Below are 26,060 nucleotides of genomic sequence, written 5' to 3'. Positions count from 1 at the left end.
TTCTTTTAGGATTACAGCCTAAAAGGGTGTTCTGCTAAGAATACAAAGACATTTTAAGGAATTGACAGTATTTTTACCATTTCTAGAGTACTTTAACAGGCCGTTGAGCTCTGATTTGGGTCATATTATTTCTCAAAAATCATCTCGAGGGCCTGATGTTGCCTTCCCCTGCCTTAGTGGTTATCTAAACGGAAAAGAAAACGCATCACATTAAACGCAGACGTCTTGAGAACAAATATCAGTTCAGGAGCGAAACACTGACGTAGTACACCAGCGAAGCTACGTGATTTTAGCTGGTCTGTGGCTCGAGAGATTCAAAAAACAAAGAAAAAAAGAAAAAAAAAAGGATATGCTTGCATGTTGTTTCACCAATGCTGTTTTCGGTTCAAACGGGTCCCCCTGAGTTAGTGCACAACGCGTCGAACGAGACTCAAGCGGCCGGAAGAAAAAGGAAAAAAAAAACAAAGTCAACAGTTAATATTAAGCTCACGATTAGCTTTGGGGCGACGGTTTAGTGTGAGGAAAAGACGAGGAGGAGGAGGAGGAGTTCAAAATACGAGTCCTGCTCTTTTTCTAAAAACTCTGGATGCTGTGGAGGATGTGCGCTGTTTTAATGTTTTCATCGCTGGATCCCGGAGACGCCGCTTCACTCTCGACCTGGTTCTGTGTTTTTGTCGTTGTTGTTGTTGCTGCTGGTGTCGTGGTTAAGAGTTTGTAGCCTTGACTGTGCGTTAGTCAGACAGGTAGACAGGCAGGCGGGCGCGTGGGAGTCCAGAGAGGATGAGGAGGGTGTGGTGGGGGGTGTTATATGAGGGGTGCGGTGTCTGCCAGGTTTTTGTTGGGGTCCAGGCTGGCGAAGAAGCGCACGTCCCGGTCCTTGTCCTGCTGCAGCGCCATGACGGTCTCCTCCAGCTCGTCCGAGTAGGCACAGCCGGGCTCCTTGAAGTAAGCTGTGACGCAAAGGATGCTGGGAGTTAGATGAAATCAGCGCGTTTTTCAAAGTTTCATATATAGCAACAAGTCAGAAAAGGCCAAAGCCCCACAATATCTCGCTATCAATGAGGTTCTTTTGACTAACACTTACCTATTTAAGTTTAAGAAGCATATTGTGCAAAGAGTAGAGTAGAGAAAGACATTTGGAAAAATATCAGGAATAAGTCAAGCAGGCAGGCTGTGATTAAAATCGTCTGCAGGCTGACAAAGGATTTTGAAGTATTTTTTATGCACGTTTGGATATACAGCACCTGTCAAAAAGTTAGTTTTTCTTCTATTGACATTGTAGATTCTCACTGAAGGCATTAAAGGAACAGGCCACCGTTTTTCCATACTGAGATATGTTCTTACCTGAGCTTAGATGAGTTGATGTGTACCTTTCTGGTCTTTGTGCGTGCGCTCGACCAAAGATGTTGTTAGCATTTGGCCTCTCCCAGTATATTCCTATAGCTCCAAACAGGGGTGAAGCCAGAAAGGACCAAGCTCTTCCACAGGCACAAAGACCACACAGGTACGTATCAACTCGTCTAAGCTCAGGTAAGAACATATCTCAGTGTGGGAAAACGGTGGCCTGTTCCTTTAAGGGGACTATACAGAGTTTAAAAATGTTAAAACTAAGTATTTTCCTCCCCCTACATGTTCCAGCCGTGTCCTGAGCTCAGATCTGTTCACCACAACTGCCTCTAACATCCTGCACTGTCACTCAAAAGGTGTTAATTCGGGTCTGAAGTGCCGTCATGCACGAGCTTAATATAGAAGCTGCAGTTACACGTATGACCTGAGGTGGCAGTAGTGAGTATAAAATGGCTAACTTGCATCTAGCCCCTTTAAACTATATTGAATGAACACATAAGGAATTCTACTATAACGGTTTACTGTTTGTTTTATTACTCTAGACCCCTTTGAAGCACAAACCTTTGAAACATAATTCCATACGTTGAAAAGTATTTAAACAAACATACTGCTTTGCACTGTTGACGTTTTCTCAATCTGCTTCATGATGTCGTCACCTGAAATGGTTTTCACTTCACAGACTGTTGAACCAGATCAGGGACGACCTTATGAAGCTCATTGAGAAAATGCCAAGAATCATGGGTGGTAAAGGGCCTTATTTCACCCTTTTTTTGGTTACTACATAATCCCTTATGTAGGAGTCTAGATTATGTTTTTTTCCTGTAAATTGTTTATTAGTTTGTCACAATTATTGTGTTTGTTTTTTGGTTAATGGTTATTTTGGCCTAATTTGCTTTTCTTTAATTATTTGGTTGAGTAATCATTTTCATAATCATATTTTTTGGTATTTGGTCTATTGCGTTTTGTCATATTTTGTTTGGTTTTGTCTCTATATTATGACAGTGGTGCATTCGTGGGGAGCTACCTTTTATTGTAATCCCCTGTCTGTCTTACAAGGTCTGTTTTTACTCAATAAAGAGTTTTAACTCCACATCTTGGTCTCCATGGATTTTTATTATTGACCGTGTTTTGGATGACGAAGTTTGGACATGCTAAGGGCGAGTCATGCTGGCTTCATTTCGTTTTAGAACCTACACCGTGCACTACAAAAAGTAAATATCAAGCATTGGCTTAAATGACTTGAACTGAGAAAATGTATCTTGTTTTGAGGGGTTTTCACTCATTTAGACCTTTTTCCTGATCCGACCAAGATTATTTTGCTAGTTTGATGACAGTTCAGACTGGTTCTATGGAAAATCTCGCTTGAAATAAGAAAGTGAAACTGCCAATGGGACAAGACCATTTTTCTTACCCCATTGGCAAAGAAACTTACTTGAAATAACGGGGAAATGTATTGAAACGAGTCAGAAACATCTCAGAGCAAGTGAAATAATCTAGGTCAAATGCCCAACTAAATCTTAACTAGTCAAAACAACTACAATTTGGATTATTATGCTCAATTTGAGTCATTTAAACTAATCTAGTAAATTACTTTTTGCAGTGTGTGTTCATTCATAGTTTAATATGTTCAATGAGAATCGCACAAAGTCAAAAGGCCAACACATAAAATATGTTTCCAAACTTTTGACCGGCATTGTACATTTTGATCAATCTGATCAGGCAACACGAGACTTGGGCTCAGTGGAGCTGCAGATTCCAAGCACCAGTCGGTGATGTTGAGCAACAGCAGCAGGGCCCCAGAGCACATGTGCACTCTGTAAAGCACCGACAGTCAACTACGCAATCAAATCTTCATTCTGCTCCTGCTCTACATTTGGACAAAACAAAGAGATCAAAGAGGTAACAATAACCTTCTTGAGATTACTAGAGAGTGTATCACCTGAAGAGTTTCCCACTCAATGTGCTAACCTGCTCAGAGCATTAGCAGTAGCAGAAAAATACACTCGATATCAAATAGCTGGTGAATTGGTTTGTGTATTCACTGATACTGAAACTGAATAAACCTCTCATGTAAACAGACAGAATAATGATCCTTTGTCGCTGGTGCATAGTAAGAATAACTCGTCCTCGTGGCACAAATAACTTAAGCCGTGAGTCAGTGTTGAGAATCAAAACTGTCGTTGCCTTGTTGACCTTTCTCCATGACGCTCTGCCGCAGCGCCTTGGCCACCAGGACGCGCACGTTGGCCACGGGGTCCGAGGAGAGGCTGAGCAGGCTGGGCAGCAGGTGCTGGCTGAACTGGTCCATGGGCATGCACTCCTCCTCCACGATCGCCTGGGGTCGGGAGGAAAGTGAAAGAGCAAAGTCAGGATACAACGGAGGAGACGAAAGTGAACCAACCGGCTCCACAGTCTCATGAGTCACCGCCCACACAAGAGGAAGCTATGGATTCACAGTGGTTTTCTTACACCACATGTGCACAGTTAGAACTATAGATGATCGCAGATGAAAATGCTACAGTTGTAACTCAAATCACAATTCGTCTGTGATGCTGTTTTCAATCAGTGGAATTGGATAAAAAGGTAGGCTTGAATCTTGATCTATTAAAGCATTTTAAAGCAAAACGTTAGAGTGTAGAGTGAGCGGTCCAGACCTGACATATGAAGGCAAAAGCTTGTCGTCCGACCCATTTGGGACAGTGACAGAAACGGACTGTGATCTCATTGATGAAGTTCAGGCCCAGTTCGTCAGCACCGCAGGCGTACAACTTCTGAAGGATCTCCACCACCTGCAACACACACCGCCACGTTATTGGAATCACAAACTAGCCAGAACTGTCATAACTACTGCACTTCTCTGGACACTCAAAGACACTTTACTTCACAAGTTCCTGATTAAAGAGGGGGTATTATGCTTTTTTCAATCACATAGCACCAGTCTATAGCACAGTACAATGATGAAGAAACCTTCTGTTGGTCTGTAAATGCAGTAAATTAGAATAACTGCCTTGTATAAAATTGCTCTCTCAAAATGGCTGTAGTGAATGTCTTGAAATAGGCCTCTGTCTCTTTAAGAACCTCTGACCCTTTCCGACACGCCCCCTCCACACGCTGTCTGTGGCATCAGTGGGGAGGGGGTTCTGCTGAGGAGCAGTGGTTGGTTACTCGGCTGGTGACGAAAGCTCGGAGGCGTCTCCAGGAGGTGGGGGCGTTCCTAGGAGGACTCAGGCAAACCTATCCCTAAAATGGCCGCCATCAGAGTTTTTACAGATTACTCAAAAATACGTGAATGTGCCAAGGCAACACTTCAGGCATGTTTTTAATGAGGGAATGACATAATAACACGATTTAAAGCTTGAAAAAGTCCATTTTGCATAATACCCCCCCTTAAAGGGACTATACGGAGTTTAAAAATGTTAAAATTAAGTGTTTTCCTCCCCCTACATGTTCTAGCCATGTCCTAATGTGTAGAATGAGCTCAGACCTGTTCACCACGACTGCCTCTAAAATCCTGCACTGTCACTCAAAAAGGTGTTAATTCGGGTCATGCATGAGCTTAATATAGAAGGTGCAGTTACACATATGACCTGAGGTGGCAGTAGTGAGTATAAAATGGCAAACTTGCATCTAGCCCCTTTAAATAAACAAATAAGACGTGAGACTATGGTTGTGTGTTTACCAATATAATTAAAAAAAGCTCTCCTTCTGTGCATTAACATTGGCCTGTGTGATTTCCAAAGCTCGTTATCTGCCATCATAATTGGACACACGTCAGGGGCACATGGAGCACGTGGCCAATTAGTGTCCTGAGTAAACAGCGCTCCGTCCTTTGATAAAGGTTAATGGCACTTTAACACTGCAGTGACGTCAGACCGTCATTATCTTCACCTGGCTGCACGCCCCGAAGCGGAAACCAAATCACCGCTCGCCTTTAGCCACTCAGAGGTCATTCACCAGCCTCCAGGTCTGAGAAATCGGAATAATCCCGCTCTCCTGGATCCGTGTGGGACTCACCAGTTTGTAGGAGATCCACCGGACCTCGGACACTTTGTCTGAGCACAGTGTGAGCGCGATCTGCCTGAGGTAGTCGTACACGTCGTAGTGGCTGTACAGCTCGATGATCAAGATGAGCTGCCTACAGGAACAAAGACAAAGAAAATTAAAATGATGATTACTTTATTCTAGGCAGATTAGTTCAGATCAGTGCCGACTCTTCCTACACACTTATAACACGCTGTGCTTTAAGTGCTCTGTGGCAGCACGCTGTGATCGAATGGATTTGTACAGTATTTGTGATGCTGCTTTATCAACACAGCTGACAAAAAACAATCCGCATACAAGGAGAACGATGAGAAAGACGAGCTACAACACACATAAGTAGGTAAGTAAGTAGGTAGCACAGCACTTAGCGCTTGTGCTTCACAGCTAGAAGGCCCGGGTTCGATTCCCACCAAGGATGGGGCGTTTCTGTGTGGAGTTTGAATGTTCTACCCGTGTCTGCGTAGGTTTCCTCCAGGTGCTCTGTTTTCCCCTACCACTAAAAACATGTAGAATAGATGAATCCTCTGGCCAGGCGTTTCTGACCATTAGCCTGGCTTCACATCATCACTGCTCCTACAGGTCGCCCCAGCGGCATTGAGGATGAGTCAAATGCAGTGTTAATTTCGTCGACTAAAATATTTAGTCTTAATTTTAGTCAAAGTGTTATTTTTGACGCGACTAAAATTCGCCTAAAACTAAATTAAAAGTTTTTCATGAGAATAAAACTATGACTAAAATGTCCAGATATTTTAGTCGACTAAAATAAGACTAAATAAAAATGAAAGGGAGAGACTAAAATCATCCAAACTTCTACAGTCTGAAAGAGCCTTAGATCATGTAAAGTCTCTGCCAAAGGATCAGCTCTGAGCTTTGTTCATGTGGAGCAAATCCATAAAGCAGAGGAACAAGATTAAATATGATTATAATGAATATTATCAATGCAAAGTCGACTGAATTAGTCTTAATTTTAGTCGACTAAAACAAAATATTTTTTTGACTAAAATTAGACTAAAATCGAATTACATTTTCGTCAAAAGACTAAGACTAAAACTAAATTAAAATATGTTGTCAAAATTAACACTGGTCAAATGCAGAGAATGTATTTCACTATAGGGGATTAATAAAGTATATCTTAACCTTGTACGTCTCTGTGCCGCGTGAGGAGACTTCACGCTCATACAAATGGAGTCAATTCATGAGCAAACTTGGGTTCAGATCCATGTATTGTCATGTATTGTGTTCTCTGGAGCCTGTGTTTGCACCATTAAAGCAGAACTAAGCAACTTTCTTACTCACTAATTGTCTTTTCTGTCAGCATAGTATTTTTACTCTCACGAACAAAGGGACAGAGGGACATTGTACATCCAATTACACAATGGAGATTATTTTTGTCACTCAAACTTGGCTGTAAATACGGTTTAAGTGGCGCTAGCCCCCCATTAGCTTTGCCCGTTAGCCTGTTTGCTTCTTCTTCGTGATTTTATTAGTGTGCATTGGTGACTCCGACCCAGTGCAGGAAGTTGCAATTGTGGTTTTCTGGCCAGAGACACCAGGGGGAGATGAGAGACCCCCCCCCAATCATCACATTATCACTTGTATTACCCCCAGAGGGACAAAGAAAAGGAGTTATTAAGGTAAACAAGTTACTTAGTACTGCTTTAAATATTTCTGCGTACGGCCCTGGTTCAAACGGTTCAGCACGTTCTGCATCAAATTAATGTTGGGCTTTCAGCTTCAAAACTTTCATGAACACGAGTCTCTTCCTGTACTCACATTTTTACATGTTGTTAGTCATTGTCTGCCAGCTGCTTTTTGTCCACTGCAGCCACATAAGCTTATTTATTTTGCCGAGACACAGCCAACTGTTAATAGGAAACAGCCACCCGTTTCCACAATGTCAGCCAAACCTTGCAGATGTTCACATGCGAAGAACCTATGACGTGGTTCGCGGAGGACACTTTAGCGAACTTGCGCAACTGGCCCTGGTGAATTTGGAAAAAAAACACCCTCCGAACCCTGGGGCCATTGCTCAACAAAATCAATCCACTGAGCTGCTAAACCTGGGTTCAAATCCGAACCAACGGACTCGCGCGCGGTCACAGCGAGCCGAATCGCGTTAAACATCGCTCCGTCGCGGCCTGATCGGCGGCGAGCGGGGCTAATGCGGAGCGGCGGGTGTGTGACGCGGCGGACGTACTCTGCCAGCTCGTATCTGAATCTCCAGTTGCGGCTGTTGTCCGTCACCATGAACTCTTGCAGCTGGTACAGGTACTCTCGCCTCTTGTCGGCGTGGAGGAGCTGAACAAACGCACACAGGAAAAAAGGTTAGTTTTCATGCAACAACAAACTGGCTTTCCTGCTCTGTGCTCGACTTCGACTAGAAATCTGTTAACAATATGCTATACAAATGTGCTAGATATCATCTTATTAAAGGCAGCTGCATTGAAAAGTAAAATAACGACACACATTTATGATCAAATTGCAGCAAATAGCAAAGGTTTAATAAGTATTAAACAAAACTGGGAACTTGACTTTGGTGTTCAACTGGAAGACCAGATATGGAGCAAAGTATTAGACCATGCAAGACAAATTACTAAATCAAGCAAATGACATGCAGTACAATATAAAATCATTAACAAGCTGCATGTGACTCCTTTAATCCGGAGCAAATATAACACATGTACAGAATTTTGTCTGAAATGTAAAACGGACACAGGAACTTATTTCCACTTAATGTGAACCTGGCCTTTAATTGCCTCATTCTGGTCTTCGGATGTTCAGGAAATTGAAAAAGTGTTTGGGATTAAAGTGCCACCTGACCCTATATTGTGTATTCTTGGTGTAAGCAACTGCGAGCCAGAAACGAAACCAATGCTCATAATGTTGTTCGCCGCTCGCCTCTCCATACTACAAGTCTGGATTAAAGAACACTCTCCTACTTTATCTCTTGGGCGTGAGAAACTCACTGTTACCATACGAAAGATTACATAATGCACTGGATGGAACTTTGGACAATTTCGTAAACGACTGATCCCCCCTCAAAGACTATTTTGGACATGAATGGCAGGCAATAACATGTATTGATATGGACTGAAAATAAGATGTAAACAATTATTGGATCCCCCCCAATAAGTATTTAAACATGGTTGATGATGCTTAGCAGTGTTCATTTTGGCAAGTAAAAAAAACTGTAGTTTCATGCAAAAAACTAATCTAAATGAATAGGGTGCTAAACTTAAACCTTGACAAAATAATAATAATCTATGTGCAAATATACCGTACCCGTGTTTTGTTGTATAAAACAAAAAATAGTGGGAATGTGTGTATATATATATGTGTAGAAACTTATATGTGTGTAATATCTGCTTATACAGGAGGTTGCAAAATTCTCACTGCTGACACAAATTCAGACTTTTATTATCTTATTATTTTTTATTTTATTGTGTTAAATAAGTTTTAGCAAAAAAAATGTGTCTTATGTGTCACAGGCACTTTAACAGAAGAAACATAAATTAGAAAAGGGTATTTTTCGGGTCTAAACTACAGGGAAGGCGATATGTTTTTGACGTTCCAAGGGAAACTAAATACTAAATAACTATTATTGCTAATTTACAAATTGCAACCATTCAGATTGAAAATCTGATTCAATAGCAATTCATTTCAAAGTTATAAAGTTAGGAGCATCAAATTCTGCTCCGGCCACAGTTTAAAAACAGCTGAACAACAAAAACTGGTGTGACAAATTATACTTTAGAGGCTTAGAGGTTAAATAGAGAAAATAACATATTTTCCGATAATTGACTGAGATTATCTATTGCAGATGATCCTGATTGACCAATATGTATTAAAGCATTTACCATTATAGTGAGAAGCACACTGACTTTGTTTCAGACGATTCCTTTCAGAATTATTGCGTGAAAAGACCAGAATGAACTCCTCACTCGTACATTCATGGACACGGGGAGCTGCTTGTACCTTGAGGAAGTCGTAGAGGTGTTTGAGCACCCCGATTCGAACCTCGTCCAGATCTTTGAGGAAACCATTGAAGATGGGCACCAGGTCGGCCGCGGTCAGCTGGTCGCCCAGGATCACCGCCAGCTCATGTATGGAGAAGGCCAGGGTCCGCCGCACCTTCCACTGTGGAGAAACCGTGCAAGATGTTAGACACGAACAATCAACATGAGTCACCGACTTCAATATAGTAATTTAAGTGTGACTCACGTACAAGCTAATTTACTTTTCTTGTGTTGATTTATTAATGGCACATTGCACAACAAGCACAAGATGACTCGGCTCAAACTGTACAGCTGTAATCTTTTTAAGTATAGTCATAGTTTCAACCCCAGCTTTGATTAGTTGTTGTTAGCATTAGCATACTGTTACTAGCTGCGGCATTAAAAATACAATTACGGAGGTTAAAACTAACTCAACGATAGAGCCTGGCGATATGTTTCCCAAAAAAATCGGGGATTTTTTACATAAATTTGATTTACGGGAAACTCTTTCTGTAACTGAAAAGTCACTGTGCAGTGAGCAATAAAACAACAAAAAATCCTGAGGTGGGCTCTGTTTTTCTTGTACAGCAGGACCTCCTTCCTCTGAGTTTAGGGCAGAGAACTATCTATATATCTCTATATATCCAAAATAACAATGATAATTAAATAAATCTTAAAAATCGCCAAAAAAAATAAATAAAAAAAAATGCATAGATTTGACCTACCAACTCGATTTTTATAAATAAAATAAATTTTTTCCCCTGCCCTACTCAGCAAAATTTTTTCATTTTGTCGACTAAAATATTTAGTCTTAATTTTAGTCAAAGTGATATTTTTAACGACTAAAATTGGACTAAAACTAAATTAAAAGTTTTTCATGAGACTAAAACTATGACTAAAATGTCCAGATATTTTAGTCGACTAAAATCAGACTAAATAAAAATGAAAAGGAGAGACTAAAATCATCCAAACTTCTATTGAGCGTCTGAAAGAGCCTCAGATCATGTAAATCCTCTGTTAAAGGATCAGCTCCATGAAGCAGAGGACCTGATTAAATATGATTATCCTGAATATTATAAATGTAAAGTCGACTAAATTAGTCTTAAATTTAGTCGACAACATTGACATGCAATTTTAGTCGACTAAAACTAGACTAAAATTGAAAAGATTTTTTCAACTAAATCTCGAATAAAATTAAATAACATTTTAATAATAATAATAATGCATTGGTTTTATATAGCGCTTTTCTGGACACTCAAAGACGCTTTACATTGCACTATTCATTCACTCCATACCCTGTGGTGGTAAGCTACTATTGTAGCCACAGCTGCCCTGGGGTAGACTGACAGAAGCGAGGCAACCAGTCTGCGCCATCGGCCCCTCCGACCACCACCAACCACTCACTCACTACATTCACTAGGCTTCCTGGTGTTACTAAACGGTCTCCCATCCAAGTACCGACCAGGCCCTTCCCTTCTTAGCTTCCAAGGTCTGATGGGATTGGGCAGAGCATAGGCGGTATGGCCACATTTTAGTCAAAAGACTAAGACTAAAACTAAATTAAAATATGTTGACAAAATCAACACTGCTCAGCGATTGAATTCTCCAGGTTCTGTGCTTCAAAATGACATACACGTCGTCCATATTGACTGAGGTTTAGTGAAACTTGTATCATGCAAAATCGACTTTTTATTTTAGAGCTTTTAGCCATGTTGTTATGCTATTTCCTTATCAAAAACACCCCCAGAGAGAAAAAAGGGAAAAAAATAAATAAAAAGGATGTGCCCGAGGTGCTTCCAGGTCAGCTGTGGCCAAAACAAACACATCCCCTGAGCGTCTGAACAGATCAGTCATGTTTGCGCTGCAGCTGAAGATGGAGCTCGTTATAACTGGACACACCTGTTCTTTATTCTTAACTAACGATAATGTCACGGAGAAAAAGAAGCGCATTTGGCTACGGAGTTTATTCAACCTTTTTCAAGAAGAGGCCACTTGAAGTTGTTTTTTTCCCCGGGATTCAGCGACTATCACCAAAATATTGTTTTTCTGTGACTGTCTCTGATGGATGTTTGGGGAACCTTCGCCTGAATCAAAGTGGATTAACTTTTATAACCAACGCGAGTCCCGTAATGTAAACAGCGATGGAGCAGAGCGGTGAGTCAGTCCAAACGCGGGTTAGCATATTAGCTTGTGTGTTAGCGTGTGTGTGTTAGCTTGTGTGTTAGCCATTTATGAAGCTGTGTTGCAGATGTCTACTCCGTATAACTACATCGTGAAGTAACTTCACTTATTGTTGTTTATTTATATTACGGTAAAGTATGTGCGGAGAGAGGGGGCGGAGTTAACTGAATCGAAGCGTTGTGTCTTCCGGGTTTGAAAAATACCTCCAGAAAACACTTATATTTATCACAAAAATGAGTGCTCAATAGCGGTAGAGGTACAATCATTCATATAAATGCCTATACTTAACTTTGGAATGGCTAAAATAGCATGATATAGATCCTTTAAACAAACATGTAGCTAACCAATTTTCATCGCAATGTGTCTCTGCTCCCCTGATGCCAAGGAAGTTGTGGGAAGACGTGTTTTAAAGCCCTGACTTCGCTCTTTCCAAACGCAAAAAGGGAAGTCTGTATCACTTTCGGTCCCGGAGATATCAGCTTTTATTGGCGCTACATCAACTGATAACCGTCTGATATAGGAAATCCAGCCACCAACTCTGGACCAGAAGAAGTAATTTGGTTAAACATCAGCTGGTGGAAAGTGACCAACTGTCTCGATTCTTTGCGTATTTACTGCATCTACCTGGGTGTGTGAGAATCCGTGTTTATTTCCACCATGCTGCTCATTCCTGTGGCCTCACCTGCACGTCTGTGGCCAGCGTCTCGTAGGTGTCCTTGAGGCAGTGCCAGTTCTGTCGGCCCAGGGTGAGGGCCACCCCGGGCAGGCTGAAGGCACAGTGCTTGGCGATCTCCGTGTCCACCGTCTGGGCTCGGGCCGGGTCCGTCATGGAGAGGTACTGGTCCAAGAGCTGCTGGGGGATCACATTCTGCGACACACATACAAACTAGGCATCAAAGAGGGAGACGAGAGCGGCACAGTGTGTGGAAATCATCATCAGCATGAGGGAGGAAACGGCAATAAATCAATACGTGAAAAAGGCAGACCTGGATCTTGGGTTTGTCGTCACACGTGGGACTGTGAACTGTGTCCTCGATTCCCTCGTCTTCAACGCTCTCGATGAGCTCAGACTCCTGTGGAAATGTCAACACAACATTAAGGGGTGAGGCCTTGAAAACATCGATAGGACAGTTTTAGGAATCGCACAAGTGTCATAAGCACATGGCCAATAATCATGTCAACGTCTGTAACCCTGAGAAGTGCTTTGTCAGTAAATGTTGATCGGCAATAATGAAGTAGAAAGAAATAAAGAAAATAAATAGGGATGCACCGATACTGATACCAGTATCGGGTATCGGGCCGATACCACATGCTTGTACTCATATTCGTACTCATTCATGAGGTCCCGATACCAGAAACTGATACCATTAGACGTGCGGCCAGCGCTGCTACGAGGCGCAGCTCTCAGCTGAGGAGAGAAGAAGCAACAAACTGGAGAATTCTTCAATGTAAATACAATAATCCACATAGAGCTGACTTTATTACAGGCTGCGCTCTCTAAACCAGAGTCTGAGCTGGATTTAACCAGAGCTTAATGTTGTTAGTGCTGCAGTGTGGAGTCTGCAGTGTTTACAACATACAGGCTAACGTTGCTAACTCGCGGCTAGCGGTTTTGGCCATTCTGACGCCATTTTATGCCCAGGGGTTTATTCATCTGAAAAACTAACCCAGCGACTAAAAAGTCCTCAGAAAATCCAAATTAAAGAGATACAGCATGTTTATATTGAGCGAAAATGAGCTGCAGCAAAACAGTGAAAACACTGTAGCTACTGGATAAGTTGCAACAAAACACACGAGAAAATCCACACGGAGCTGAAGTAAAGACGAAAAGAGACCATTTAAATAACATCTCAATACTATTGTTAAATAAAAATACATAAATGAATAAAGCACAGGCATTTGGACATGGGATTTTCTGTCTATGATGGACAGTGCAATAAAAAAAAAATATATATTGAATGAAAATAAAAATAAATAAATGGCATCAGCACAATTCTAATATAACTGCTCTTAAATGTGTCGCCTACTTTACTTTATGAAATGCACATGAGTAAATTTACTAATTACAAACCAATCTGCGGTGAAAAAAGTAAGAATGTCGAAGAAAATGCCTTGTACTCGTATCGGTATTCGGTATCGGCGAGTACTTAAATCCAAGTACTCGTATCAGTTTTAGAAAAAGTGGTATCGGTGCATCCCTAAAATAAACATCTCAAAATAAGAGGTTTGTGTGGGGACTCTCTCTTACCAGCAGAGGTGAATCTGGCGGCGAGTCCTCCTGGTTTTCCACAGGCCTGTTCCCCTCCTCGTCGCCCTGCTCTTGGACCGGATCCGTTTCGGGGCTGGACTCGGGACATATCTCCGGACTGGGCTCTGTGGGGGGTGACTCCGCTTGCTCCTCGACGGGATGCCCCTCCTCCTCCTCCGTGGGGCTGTCCCCCTCGCTCTCCTCCGACTGCAGCTCCATGGACTTGCACTCGTCCGAGGGGCTGTCCGAGTCGCTGCTGTCCTGCGATGAGCTCTCCGTGGTGGGGCTGTCGTCGGCCGTGGACGACGGGCTGTCGAGCTGCGCGGCTTTGAGGGCGGCGGACAAGACCTGCACTTGAGCTGCGGGGGGAACACGGGTCAATATGTTACCATCAAACAGCTGAAAATATAACGTGAAACTACAGGCGGGCGAAAATTGGGAGCCTTCACTGCTGTGCGGACTCTTACTTTAATCTGTGATCTTATTTTGCGAGCCTATTTCTTCTTAACCGAAAATCGATTCACACATTTTTTTAGTATGAAATCACACTAACAGTTTTATCACGATTATTTTATACTACTTTTATGTACAGTTTTTTGGGTTTTCCGTAGGATATACAGAAGTATTGATACGCATTTTGTATGGATTTTAATACGGTTTATACTTTTTGTGAATGGATTTAGTGGGACCCCAGGAAGAATAGCGACCGCATGACTGTGCTAATGGGGATCCTTTCAATAAACAATAAACAATAATTTTATGATGCCAAATAGAGCTTAAATCCCAATCCCAACTGAAGAAGAGAAAGATATGAGAGAAAAGTACACATTTGTCACATTAATCAACACAGAAACATATTGGGGTGACGATATATCTATAAAGCGATATACCTTTTTATTCCGATATCGATACTTTTGATTACGTCACACATGTTAATGATCAACTTCATGCATATCAATGAGGTCATTGCTCCACTGCTGTCAGTCAATAGAGGCCAATAATGATCAAGAATTCAATAAGAACAGTAGAGGGCAGCACTACAAGTTTAATTTTCAGTAAGTCAGGGATTATTTATTCACTTATTTAAAAAGGGGGAACAAAGCACATGAAGACAGATGTAAATCATGAATAGTAGGTTAAAAAAAAGATTTAAAAAATTGCACGTTTCTTTAAAAATCAACCTATTGCAGGTCATTGTTGCGATATATCGATTATCGCAGTATCGGCGTATCGTGAGTAGGGCTGAAACGACTAATCGATTAATTGATGACTAATCGATTATTATAGTCGACAACCATTTTAGTAATTGATTAATTGTTTTCTGGTTCACACAGACTAAAATGGAGCAAAAATGACATAAAAAGTGTAGTATTTTTGATGAAAACCTACTTTGATTTTATATTTAGGGTCTGTAGTGTTTTGTACATTGTAAATTTCACTAATAGAGCCTTCAAAAAACATTTCCCTTTAGTTTACTCCATCAACACATCCTCAAACAGCGCCACTTAAGCTATAATGTGATTAAAAAAAAAAATCCTACACCATTCACAGTCAAGCGATTAATCGATTAATTGTAAAAATAATCTATAGATTAATCGATTACAAAATAATCGTTAGTTGCAGCCCTAATCGTGAGCATATCGTTATCGTGAGGTACCCAAGTTTCCCATCCCTATTGCAAACTCACTATCAACACTATCAAAAAAGATAAAATGAATCTGTGTCACTATCTGACCCTTTCACACTTGCTATATTATAACTTCTGTGACTTTTAATGAGCAAAAGGTAAACGAGAAGCACTTTGTCAGCATTAGATACTTGTGAACATTGTCCAGGATTTTAACTACACAATTGAGAAGCGTCTGACAGTGCTACAAAGACAAAGGACACGGTGGCAACGCGAGCCAGGAAAAAAAACACAAGGTGGGACGTCCGCACAGATCAGCCGCCCGAGGGTGAGGGGCCAACAGAGTTTGAGACAGAAAAAGCCGGGTTTAAAAAGCTCAGAATAGAGGAGTCCAGCTCCCGTGTAAAAACGCAGAGAAGCCAAAGACTTTGACATTTCGGATGAAAAAGCTTGGGCTTTTGTTTTCCGCCCTGACAGAAGCAGAAAAAGAGTCGACTGTGGAAGTACTTTGGATCGTGATAAAACAATTTCACAAAAATGCCAGATCATCAGCCCTGGAGACTGTGAAGATGGTCTGATATCATCACCAACTCCTACATGAAACCGCAACAATGACGGAGCAAAATGACGAGAACTTTGTCAATTTGACTGAGAAACAGGTTTTACCAAACACAAAAATATAATACAAAACTAAATTAAACACATGCTGTCCAACTATAGTACTGCAGTGTAAACAAAAGGATATTTCAGTAGTGAGAGCTAAAACTGAGGGTTCACTGGCACCGTCTTTGTACGCAGCGATGAAGGACGTTGATAATTGTTTTGTAAAGACAGAGCTGTAATCATGGGTTGTGAGAATAGAAGGTGTTAGAACAGCTGAACTATTGACGTCCAAATTTACACTTATTGAGGGCCAATTCTAGTTGGCCTGTGAAAACGAAAACCACATTCATAAAAAGCCACTTTTGCGCTAAATTCCAATAATGATTTGGCCCTTCACATTGGAAAGACTATGCCATGAGAACACGCTGAGACTTCCTGAGCTACCGTGCTGCAGATATGGAAGTCACACCGAGCCTTTAAAGGAACAGGCCACCGTTTTTACACACTGAGATATGTTCTTACCTTAGCTTACCTGTGCCTTCAATCACGTAAACACAGCACAGACGGCGTTAGCATTTAGCCTCTCCCTCTCTCCACTATAGCTCCAAACAAGGTCAAGATAGAAGCTACCAAGCTCTTCCACGTTTCCCCTATTTAAATATGGTTACGTGAAGTGTTACCTTACAAAGTATAATTACACAAAATTAAACAATGTGGATTTTCTAAGCGGATTAAAGGGGAGTAGTTCAAAATCTGCGCAGTAATATCTTAACTTTTCTGTGCGGACGCCAAACTACTCCTGGTATTATTACGCCCTACAATATAGTCCCCCCTTTTATCCGCTTAGAAAATCCACATTGTTTAATTTTGTGTAACTATGCTTTGTAGTGAAACCATATTTAAATAGGGGAAACGTGGAAGAGCTTGGTAGCTTCTATCTTGACCTCGTTTGGAGCTATAGAGGAGAGAGGGAGAGGCTAAATGCTAACGCCGTCTGCGCTGTGTTTACGTGATTGAAGGCACGCATGACGACCAGACAGAAACAAATGAACTCGTATAAGCTAAGGTAAGAACATATCTCAGTGTGTAAAAATGGTGGCCTATTCCTTTAAAAATCGAGTTAGTTACATGTCTGAGCCGCTCACAGCAAAAACTCATGTTTGTTTGTACATTTATGAGGTGTTTTTCAATGATGAAAATATCTGTCATGAAATAAATGCTTGTATTTCTAGTTTATTTAATGCAGGGCTCCAGACTAACTTTTATTTTAGTAGCGCTGGTGCTACCAACTTTTTCGTTTGGTCGCACAGACAATATTTTGGTCGCACAGACTTGAGACACAATATCAAAATTCACCATTTTAATAAATTAAAACAAGGACCGTTTAAACATGTTCAAAATCACTAATAATTGATCTTAATAATGATTAAAATAATGTTAAAACTTTTTAAAATTGAGTTTTTCATATCAATAATTTTGCATTGTTCTGCTTTAATTTTGTGTTTTCAATCCATTATTATTCATCTTCCTTGACAATTGTTTTACTTAGAAAATTATGTATTACTGCCAATTAAGACCGTATTAATCACAGTCAAAATGTACCTGTTTTAGCCTAAAGCCTAAATAAAATACAGGAGCTCAATCTGAAGTGGCTGAGGGAGAGGGCGGGTCATAACAGCAGCTGTTAGCTCTCCGTTAGCTTTATGTTAGCTCTCTGTTAGCTTTATGTTCGCTAACTAGCTTTACGTTAACTCTCTGTTAGCTTTACGTTAGCTCTCTGTTAGCTTTACGTTAGCTCTCTGTTAGCTTTACGTTAGCTCTCTGTTAGCTTTACGTTTGCGCTCTAAAACAAGCTTCTTCTGACCGCGAGGAGATCAGAGCGAACTCAGGTAGGAACATAAACCGCTAAACTCTTTCTGCTCCTGTCTCCTCCTCTCGTGCTCGCGCTTCTCTCTGACCTGCGCTCGTGAGCTCGCCTTTTGGGGCGGTACCGCTGCAGCCGAGCGGCAAGCTCGGACATAAACATAAAAGTGAAAATATACTACTGTGGGGAATAAACTGTCGGAAAGTGCGTATTGGCAGAGAGTAATAGAGGTTAATTCATGTCGGGACACGTGGCTTCTGTTGCTGTCTGTATTTCACCTGTCCCTCGGACAAACAGGGAGAGTGGGGCACTTGCCTGGACAAAACGCTTAGCCTAAACTACCAGCTGACTTCTTCAATAATAGTAGAAGCTTGGGTGTGTGCGTGCGACGTGCGTGCGTAGTGTGTGTTGAAGAGTGCTCTGGAGACGCTGTTTATAACATTGTTTGCAGCACTCCTCATAAAGCCTATTAGACCTTCTTTTTTTGCTCGCACAGATGCTACCACTTTTTTTTTTTACTTGCACATTCTCTAAAAATAGTCGCATATGCAAGCATTTTGGTCGCAGTCTAGAGCCCTGTATTGGGTAAAATTCGACGCGTGGTGGCTTTAAGAAACTATCGGAAGTTGTGTTGTTGTGGCTAACTTCGCACGGGCTCACCTTGAACATCGGGGTCGTCTATGTGCGGCTGCAGACAGTCCAGCACCTTCTGTATCTGGTCGCTGGTGGCACCGGACTGCGTGTCGAGCGTGCAGCTGTCCCCCGCCTCCTCCGCCATCGCCTGCGCCGACTGCTCCTCCGCGACGCCCTCTTCTCTCCCCTCCTCTTTCGGCGTCGTCGTGGTCACCGGACAGTTCAACATCTCCAGTTCGTCGGTGATGTCCGGTAGCGGCGATCTCCAAAAGTGGAAGGAGTTAAAGTTCTCGTCCGCCTGCTCCGTTTTGCCGCTGTTGTTGTTGAGGAGGTTGTGGCTAAAGCTTCGCGCGTGGTGTTGGTGCTGTTGGGTGTTGTCGTCGTAGCCGTGCAGGTCTTCGCTGTCGGCCTTTAGCGAGCGCTCGGGGGAGGGGGTGGCGCGCCCGTCCTGGTTGGGGGGCGTGTGGGCGATGGTCCTCTCGCTGTGGTGGGGGCTTAAGTTGGGGCAGTTCAGGGAGTTGAGGGAACAGTCACTGGAGTGGGAGGAAAAAAAAACGATTAAACAACTGCTGTTCACACATTTTCCTGCTTTCAAACAGTAATGAGAAATGAAAGCTGACAAAACATTCAGTAGCTTGACTTCTTGATCCTAAGAGTGAGCTAAAATAAGCCCCACCCCCTCTTGATCCCTATATAAGACCGTGCAGCGCCTGGGGTCCCATCTCCAGATGTGGAGCCAGGATGCTGGTCAGTATCACCTGGCTGGAGGATTGGATTAACCTATAAATAATTACTAGGGACTGATACCACTTTTTCTAAAACAAATACGAGTACTTTTATTTAAGTACTTGCCGATACCACGTATGGATACACGTACAAGGCATTTTATATACTGACTTTCACAGCAGATTGGTTAGTAATTATTTAGTTAATTTACTCATTTACATTTTACATTGAGTAAAGTAGGCTACACTTTTAAGAAAAGTTATATCAGAATTGAACAGATGCCATTATATATTTTTTATTTTTATTGCACTGTCCATCATAGACAGAACAGCTCATGTCCAAAAGCTCCTCAAAGTAAACTACAGGGAAATGTTTTTTGAAGGTTCTATTAATGAAATTTACAATGTACAAAACACTACAGACCCTAAATATAAAATCAAAATAGGTTTTCATTAAAAATACTACATTTTTTACGTAATTTTTGCTCCATTTTAGTCAGTGTGAACCAGAAAACGATTAATCGATTACTAAAATAGTTGTCGACTATTTCAATAATCGATTAGTCCTCGAGTAATCGATTAGTCGTTTCAGCCCTAATTTCTATTTAACCATAGTATTGAGATGGTTACTTATTATTGCAAATAAATGGTCTCTTTTCGCCTTTACTTCAGCTCTGTTGTAGATTTTCGTGTGTGTTTATAGCAACTTAGTAGCTACAACATTTTGATTGTCAGGCTAGTTTTTCAGATGAAAAAGCCCCTGGGCATAAAACGGCATAAGAATCGCCAGAACTGTTAGCCGCAAGTTAGCGGCTAGTTTAGCAACATTAGCAACATTAGCCTGTATGTTGTAAACACTGCAGACGCTGCAGCACTAACAACATTTAGCTCTGGTTAAATCCAGCACAGACTCTGATTTAGGGAGTGTCGTCTGTAGTAAAGTCAGCTCTATGTGGAATATTGCATTTCTACGAAAGAATTCTCCAGTTTGTTTCTATTTTCTCTCCTCAGCGGAGAGCTGCGTCCCGTAGGAGCACCGGCCACACGTCAAGTGGTATCAGTTTTTGGTATCGGAATGAGTAGAAGCATGTGGTATCGGCCCGGTAACCGATACTGGTATCAGTATCAGTGCATCCCTAATAATTACTACATGTTTTTAGGGGAAACCGGAGTACCCAGAGGAAACCTGCGTAAATCCATGTGAGGAAGTGTTTTACAAACCGCTGACCAACTCCTATAACTGCTATAATGACGCTAAGTGGAAAAAGTGATGACATTCAAAAGGAGAAGCTAAATGCATAATGTATGGGCTTCATAACGAGCCGCTAAAAGGCACGATAATGTATTATTAGTGCTCTCCGTTGTGTTTAGAGGTCAAAGGTCATCTCATCTCGGGAACTCGGGCATCACAATGATCTCCCAGTTTCCATTGGAAAATATGAGATTGCGTTCGTTTTCTACTCATTTAGGCATTTACCATAATTACGAGAGCACATGAAGGCAGCGTAAGAACAGCCACTAGAGAAGATACAAACAATACTCAAAGACTCGCTATCGGCTCGAAACACAGCTCCGGGTATGTTTTGACACGTGTTGAAGTTTTATTTGTGTGTTTTTGTAAAAGGTCACGTTGTTGTTTAGGAGAAACGGACTCACATGTCTGTTGTACACCTGGGCACCTCGAGCAGAGCGCCGTCCTCTCTGAAGCGCAGGCCTGTGCTGGAGGGGTTGGCGAAGGTGGAGATGAACCGTCCTAAAGACTGAAAGGCTGCCTGTCGCACCTGAGGCCCAACACACACAGATGTGAATCAGACGGGACATTGTGAAAGGGGGTGACGAGCACAAAATAACAAAACGATTTTATTTTTGAACTGTATTGTTGGCATTGGGACAGCTCTTTGGTTGCACAATAGCGGTAAAAATTAAAAGCAGTTACTAATGTTGAATTGTTGTAATCATTTAACCCTGGTGAATACAAAATGATGATGAAGTGTATGTGTTAATAACTGCAAAAAGAGGAATAAACTACCCAACATGGTGTAAATGTTTCAAAATTGAGAGCATGATGTGTGACAAAGCGACTTTCATAATTCTTACTCCATCACGAGGGAAGCCGGGTTTGTTCTTACCCAACGGGACTGGTCGCTGATGAGGCTGATGAACAGGGGGGATAACTTTGAGCGCCGCACTTCTGGAGACGTGGAGTTGGACACCATCATGAAACACTCGGCGCACGCTTTCCGGATGCCCCACAGGCCGTCGGAGCACAGGTCGAAGAACTTGGGCATCTGTCGCAACATCCAAAAGAGGAACAAGCGTGAGACTGCGTAACTCCTCAAACACGAGCCGTCCAGTTTTGGAAGCAACAGACGCATCCGTACAATCAGCTCATTTGTAACTCTGTCCTTTACTGTAACTTGAGCAAGAAAATAAAATGTCACCGAGCTGGAATCGTCCAAATAACCAACACCGGACTCCAAAAACTGCTGCTAAACCCAGATCAACCTTCTTATTTTACCTAGATGTGGGAGTAGCAGAAATTATACACTTTCTGGTACTTCATTATCTACTGTTACTGCATTAAATCCACTAAATGCTACTAACCTACACTTAAAAGTATGCATTGGCCATAATATTAGCAATACAATGTGCAATACACTGTAAATGCACCAAGTAATAACTTTTAGTAGCAAGTATTTTAGAAGAATTTAGCAAACATGATACTATGCGGTCTTTCTTTACATGTACAAGAGAAGATACAGGCTAAAATAGACAACAAAGCGCCATATTATTGCAGCGTGCTTATTATAGCTACAATTACAGATGTGCGGATAGACTATAGGACTTATGTGTCAAGGTCCTTGACACGAGATGATTTAATGTGGCGTCCGCACAGTAAAGTGAAGATTACTGCGCGGATTTCGAACTACTCCTGGTATTATTACGCCTTACAATATAGTTCCCCCTTTTATCCGCTTAGAAAATCCACATTGTTTAATTTTGTGCAATTATACTTTGTAGTGTAACACTTCACGTAACCATATTTAAATAGGGAAAACGTGGAAGAGCTTGGTAGCTTCTATCTTGACCTGTTTTGGAGCTATAGTGGAGAGGGGGAGAGGCTAAATGCTAACGCCGTCTGCGCTGTGTTTACGTGACTGAAGGCACGAGTGAAGATCAGACAGGTCCTAAAGAACTTGTCAAAGCTAAGGTACGAACATATCTCAGTATGTAAAAACGGTGGCCTGTTCCTTTAAAAGTCAAACATGTTTGATTTCCAACGACTGGAGTCTAGTCGCATCTTTCTACCGCCCACACTACAGTCCAGTCGTGGCCCCCCCCCACACTAGACGCGACTCGGCATGACTGAGAATTAGAGCAAAATCGGCCATAAAAGTCGTGTATTGTGTGCTGACCTTAAGAGGTTAACAGTTATAACTTTTCCTCATGGACATATTGTATCTTACCAGTAGCTTTTCTGTTGCTTCTTGCCCAACAATTGAGCAGAACTCCCCAAAATTCGCCGCACAAACCTGAGAAAAACAGAAAGAAAAATGAGGAGATGTAACAAATGTCCATCTTGGCAATGCTTTTTCTGTATATAAATTCTGAACTCCAACACAGCAGCTTAGTGACAAATTAGATCTCACAGGGCTAAACTTGTTACTGCATACCACCTGGCAACTGGCACCACTCGCACGAGGTATTAACATTCCAAGCCAAAACAACGGCACACTGTGTTACAAATCGATGTAAAACAACCACTGACGGCTTGATATTGAGTTAATGTCCAAATTTAATCAACTAATTTTAACAAGTAGCACCTCAGTGGAAGAGTGGAAACTTAGGTTTATCCGATAACTATTGTCTTCACGCTTAGATTTTTGCTTCCCTCTAGTTTGGCAGTTTACCTTTCGGACTTGGAAGAGTCTGGCGTCGCTGCAGAGGTCGCAGAAGCGCGGCAGGAGGAGGTGCTCCACTGTGTCTTTGCCCAGCATCGTCACCACTTTGCACATGATCTGCGACAAGAGAAGACGACACCTATGGGTATCCCAGCAGCTACGGGCTTCAGGAGGGGTGGAATTAGCGTAATTAGCATAATTAGCACTGGAGCGACAGTGGCACAGATGGTAGAGCGGGTCGTCTCATGATCGGAGGGTCGGGGGTTCGAATCCCACCTCCTGAAAGTGCACATTGTCGTTGTGTCCTTGGGAAAGACACTTTACCCACATTGCCCCCAGTGTCTGCGTACATTGGTGTATGAATGAGAGTATGAATGGGTGAGTGGATCCTTGCTGTAAAGCGCTTTGAGTGCCTAATGTAGGTGGAAAAGCGCTATATAAGTTGAGACCATTTACCATAAAACACTACATTTCTGTCAGAACAACAATAGCAGTGTTAAGCAGTGATCAATGTGTCGGTGAGTGCATCAGATCAGGGGTATTTTATACATTTTCATCCCATGTTATTCATTAAGATGTGCTTCTTGTATAATTGGGTTACCGTTTTCGTTTTGATTTTTTGTCTGGACGAACGATTATTTTGGTAATCGATTAAACTACCGATTATTTTTACGATTAATCGATTGGCTGTGAACGGTGTATGAAAATTGTATTTTTTCATTTATTTTTAATCACATAAAGCTAAAGTGGCATCTCTTGAGGACATGTTGATGGAATAAACTTAAACTGTGTTGTAAAGTGTTTTTGGAGGCTCTTAGTGCCAGTTCTGCTTTATTAATTGGATGTGACACAGACAGATATCTATGAAATTTTCAATGTACAAAACTCTACAGACCCTAACTTGAAAAACAAAGTAGGTTTCCATCAAAAATAAAAAATGTTCATGTAATTTTTGCTCTTTTTAAGTCTGTGTTTACTAGAAAACGATTAATCGATTACTAAAATAGTTGACAACTATTTCAATAATCGATTAGTTGTCGATTAATCGATTAGTTGTTTCAGCCCTAGTGGCATCATGGTTCACAGTGGACGGTATAGTTAAAAAAGGGGACCACCAGTGTTATTGAATCCCATGGCAACAGAAATAATGCAAAAATGTACAAAATATTTGATCATAGAAAAGAAAAAAAAGGATATGTAAAGGGCCTCTACCAATGGCTGCTGGCTGCACTGCTTTACGACCACGACGCTAGGTGTAGGAGCCATTTTGACCTTTTAATTTGGACCGCCGACCACTGTGTCTTTGTTTTACCCCGATAAAAAGGGCCTAGAAGTAGCCCCAGGTGTTGCAAGGTGTGAAGGCACACTACTTTTGACCGTAGCAAGATGACAAATAGTGGAAATAAATGGATATCAAGCATTTTGTGGATTTTTAAGTTGTTTTGTGCGCGTCATCAACATCATGACTTTGCAGCCAAGTGGTTCGTGACGTGGGTTCACGGCCACTACACTAGGGGTTGACATTGCTGCAGAACCTCCATATATAGAGGCAGCAGAAAAAGCTAGTCTTCCATAAGCAAGCATTGCCCATTACACACGCCAAAAACAACTCTAAAGCCTGGTGCCTAATTTTCCTAAACTTTCTACAGCTATATATTCCTCCTGTGATGACGCTGGGTTAGGTGCAATTACAGAGACCAGGCGGGTTTTTGTAAGAAACCTTTTAGAAATCTCGTATACTAATGAGGGCCGGACTTTGATTGACATGGCCTCTACTCATTTATTAATAGAAGTTACATGAAATGTGTTTGATACGCCTTCAGAACAGTGAATACGCAGTGGTTTGTGAAAAGACTGTCCATGTAATACAGTGGGGGAAGGTGACAAGGCCTTGGGTGGTGGTCCCCAGAAGAATTCAAGATGATATGAAGAGAAAAATGCTGCTGTTTTTAGTAAATGTTTAAGTATATAATAGCATAAAAACTGTCAATAGATAAATAGTCAAATATTTAAAATAAGCTGCTTTAATACACATTAACTTAAAATGTTTCCATAAAGTTCCATACGAAGCAATAACTTAATATGATGAGGGTCCAGAGTTGTACGTATCAGTTCTTGGGGTCACAGCTAAAAAGGTTTGTGAGCCCCTTCATGTAATAAAGCATTTTAATCGACTGTGAGCTAGCTCTAGTTAGCATCACTGTGGCAGTGACCCTGAAAGCTGTGAAACAAGCTAATAAACTCATCTCTGTGAAGAACTGCGATGTGAGAAACGCCGCATTACAAATGTTGGGAATCAACGTCATTCCCAACATTTGTAATGACACAAAACACATTTTTTGCTTGTTTGCTTGTTTTTAAATTTGACCTTTATTTACCCAGAAAAGCCCCCCACCCAAAAAAAAATAAAGGGGTTTGAAGAAAGTCAGTCAACCGGCCGTCACAGATCATAAATTGCTGAGTTGCTCCTGGTTATAGCTCCTGCCTCCGCTCTACCATCAGCGTCATGCTTGTTTTAACCATAAATAAATGTCAAGCCTTGAGTTAAATGAATGATTAACGAGCGGACGATGGAAAGGCATGTGTGTGCAAATACAGCCTGAATAAGAAAAGGTAGAGGGAGAGTTATTAATGCTGGCGTGGCCAAATAGGATTACTCACGGCCACTGCCTCGATTTTGTAGTCGTCGTCACAGCGGGGCTCCGTGAGGTCGAGCAGCACGGGGCACACTTTGGTCTCCATGTCGGCTTTAGAGATCAGGCCCTGCTCCAGCAGAACCAGCAGCGCGGCCTGACTGGTCTTACGCACCTGGGAACACAAAACCACAGGGATGCAAAGGATGAGTTCCATGGGGCAACTTTGTACTGGCTTATAATATTCAATTGAGATAACAG

The 26,060-nt window shown here is 41.7% G+C and overlaps 1 protein-coding gene across 4 annotated transcripts in view; it reads right to left on the bottom strand.

Moving 5' to 3' along the window:
• ppp4r1l (protein phosphatase 4, regulatory subunit 1-like) overlaps positions 1 to 26,060 on the bottom strand; it is a 32,341-nt gene that overhangs the window by 487 nt on the left and 5,794 nt on the right. The window contains exons 6-20 of one of the 4 annotated variants that reach the window (XM_079579233.1): positions 25,828 to 25,974; positions 23,176 to 23,283; positions 22,732 to 22,797; positions 21,394 to 21,552; positions 20,921 to 21,045; positions 18,567 to 19,072; positions 13,813 to 14,171; positions 12,551 to 12,637; positions 12,247 to 12,450; positions 9,364 to 9,525; positions 7,586 to 7,686; positions 5,362 to 5,482; positions 4,002 to 4,136; positions 3,532 to 3,682; positions 173 to 950 (exon numbers count right to left, since the gene is read on the bottom strand). In XM_079579233.1, the coding sequence (XP_079435359.1) occupies positions 805 to 950; positions 3,532 to 3,682; positions 4,002 to 4,136; positions 5,362 to 5,482; positions 7,586 to 7,686; positions 9,364 to 9,525; positions 12,247 to 12,450; positions 12,551 to 12,637; positions 13,813 to 14,171; positions 18,567 to 19,072; positions 20,921 to 21,045; positions 21,394 to 21,552; positions 22,732 to 22,797; positions 23,176 to 23,283; positions 25,828 to 25,974 (2,577 nt within the window). In that variant the 3' untranslated portion in view covers positions 173 to 804. The remainder of the gene's footprint in view (positions 1 to 172; positions 951 to 3,531; positions 3,683 to 4,001; positions 4,137 to 5,361; positions 5,483 to 7,585; positions 7,687 to 9,363; positions 9,526 to 12,246; positions 12,451 to 12,550; positions 12,638 to 13,812; positions 14,172 to 18,566; positions 19,073 to 20,920; positions 21,046 to 21,393; positions 21,553 to 22,731; positions 22,798 to 23,175; positions 23,284 to 25,827; positions 25,975 to 26,060) is intronic. The other 3 variants (XM_079579234.1, XM_079579235.1, XM_079579236.1) reach the window with 3 other exon arrangements.

The sequence above is a fragment of the Gobius niger genome (genome assembly GCF_951799975.1).
Source record: "Gobius niger genome assembly, chromosome: 20".
Classification (NCBI taxonomy): Eukaryota; Metazoa; Chordata; class Actinopteri; order Gobiiformes; family Gobiidae; genus Gobius; species Gobius niger.
The sequence above is the reverse complement of the archived record's forward strand: the minus strand, read 5'-3'. Positions and strand labels throughout refer to the sequence as shown.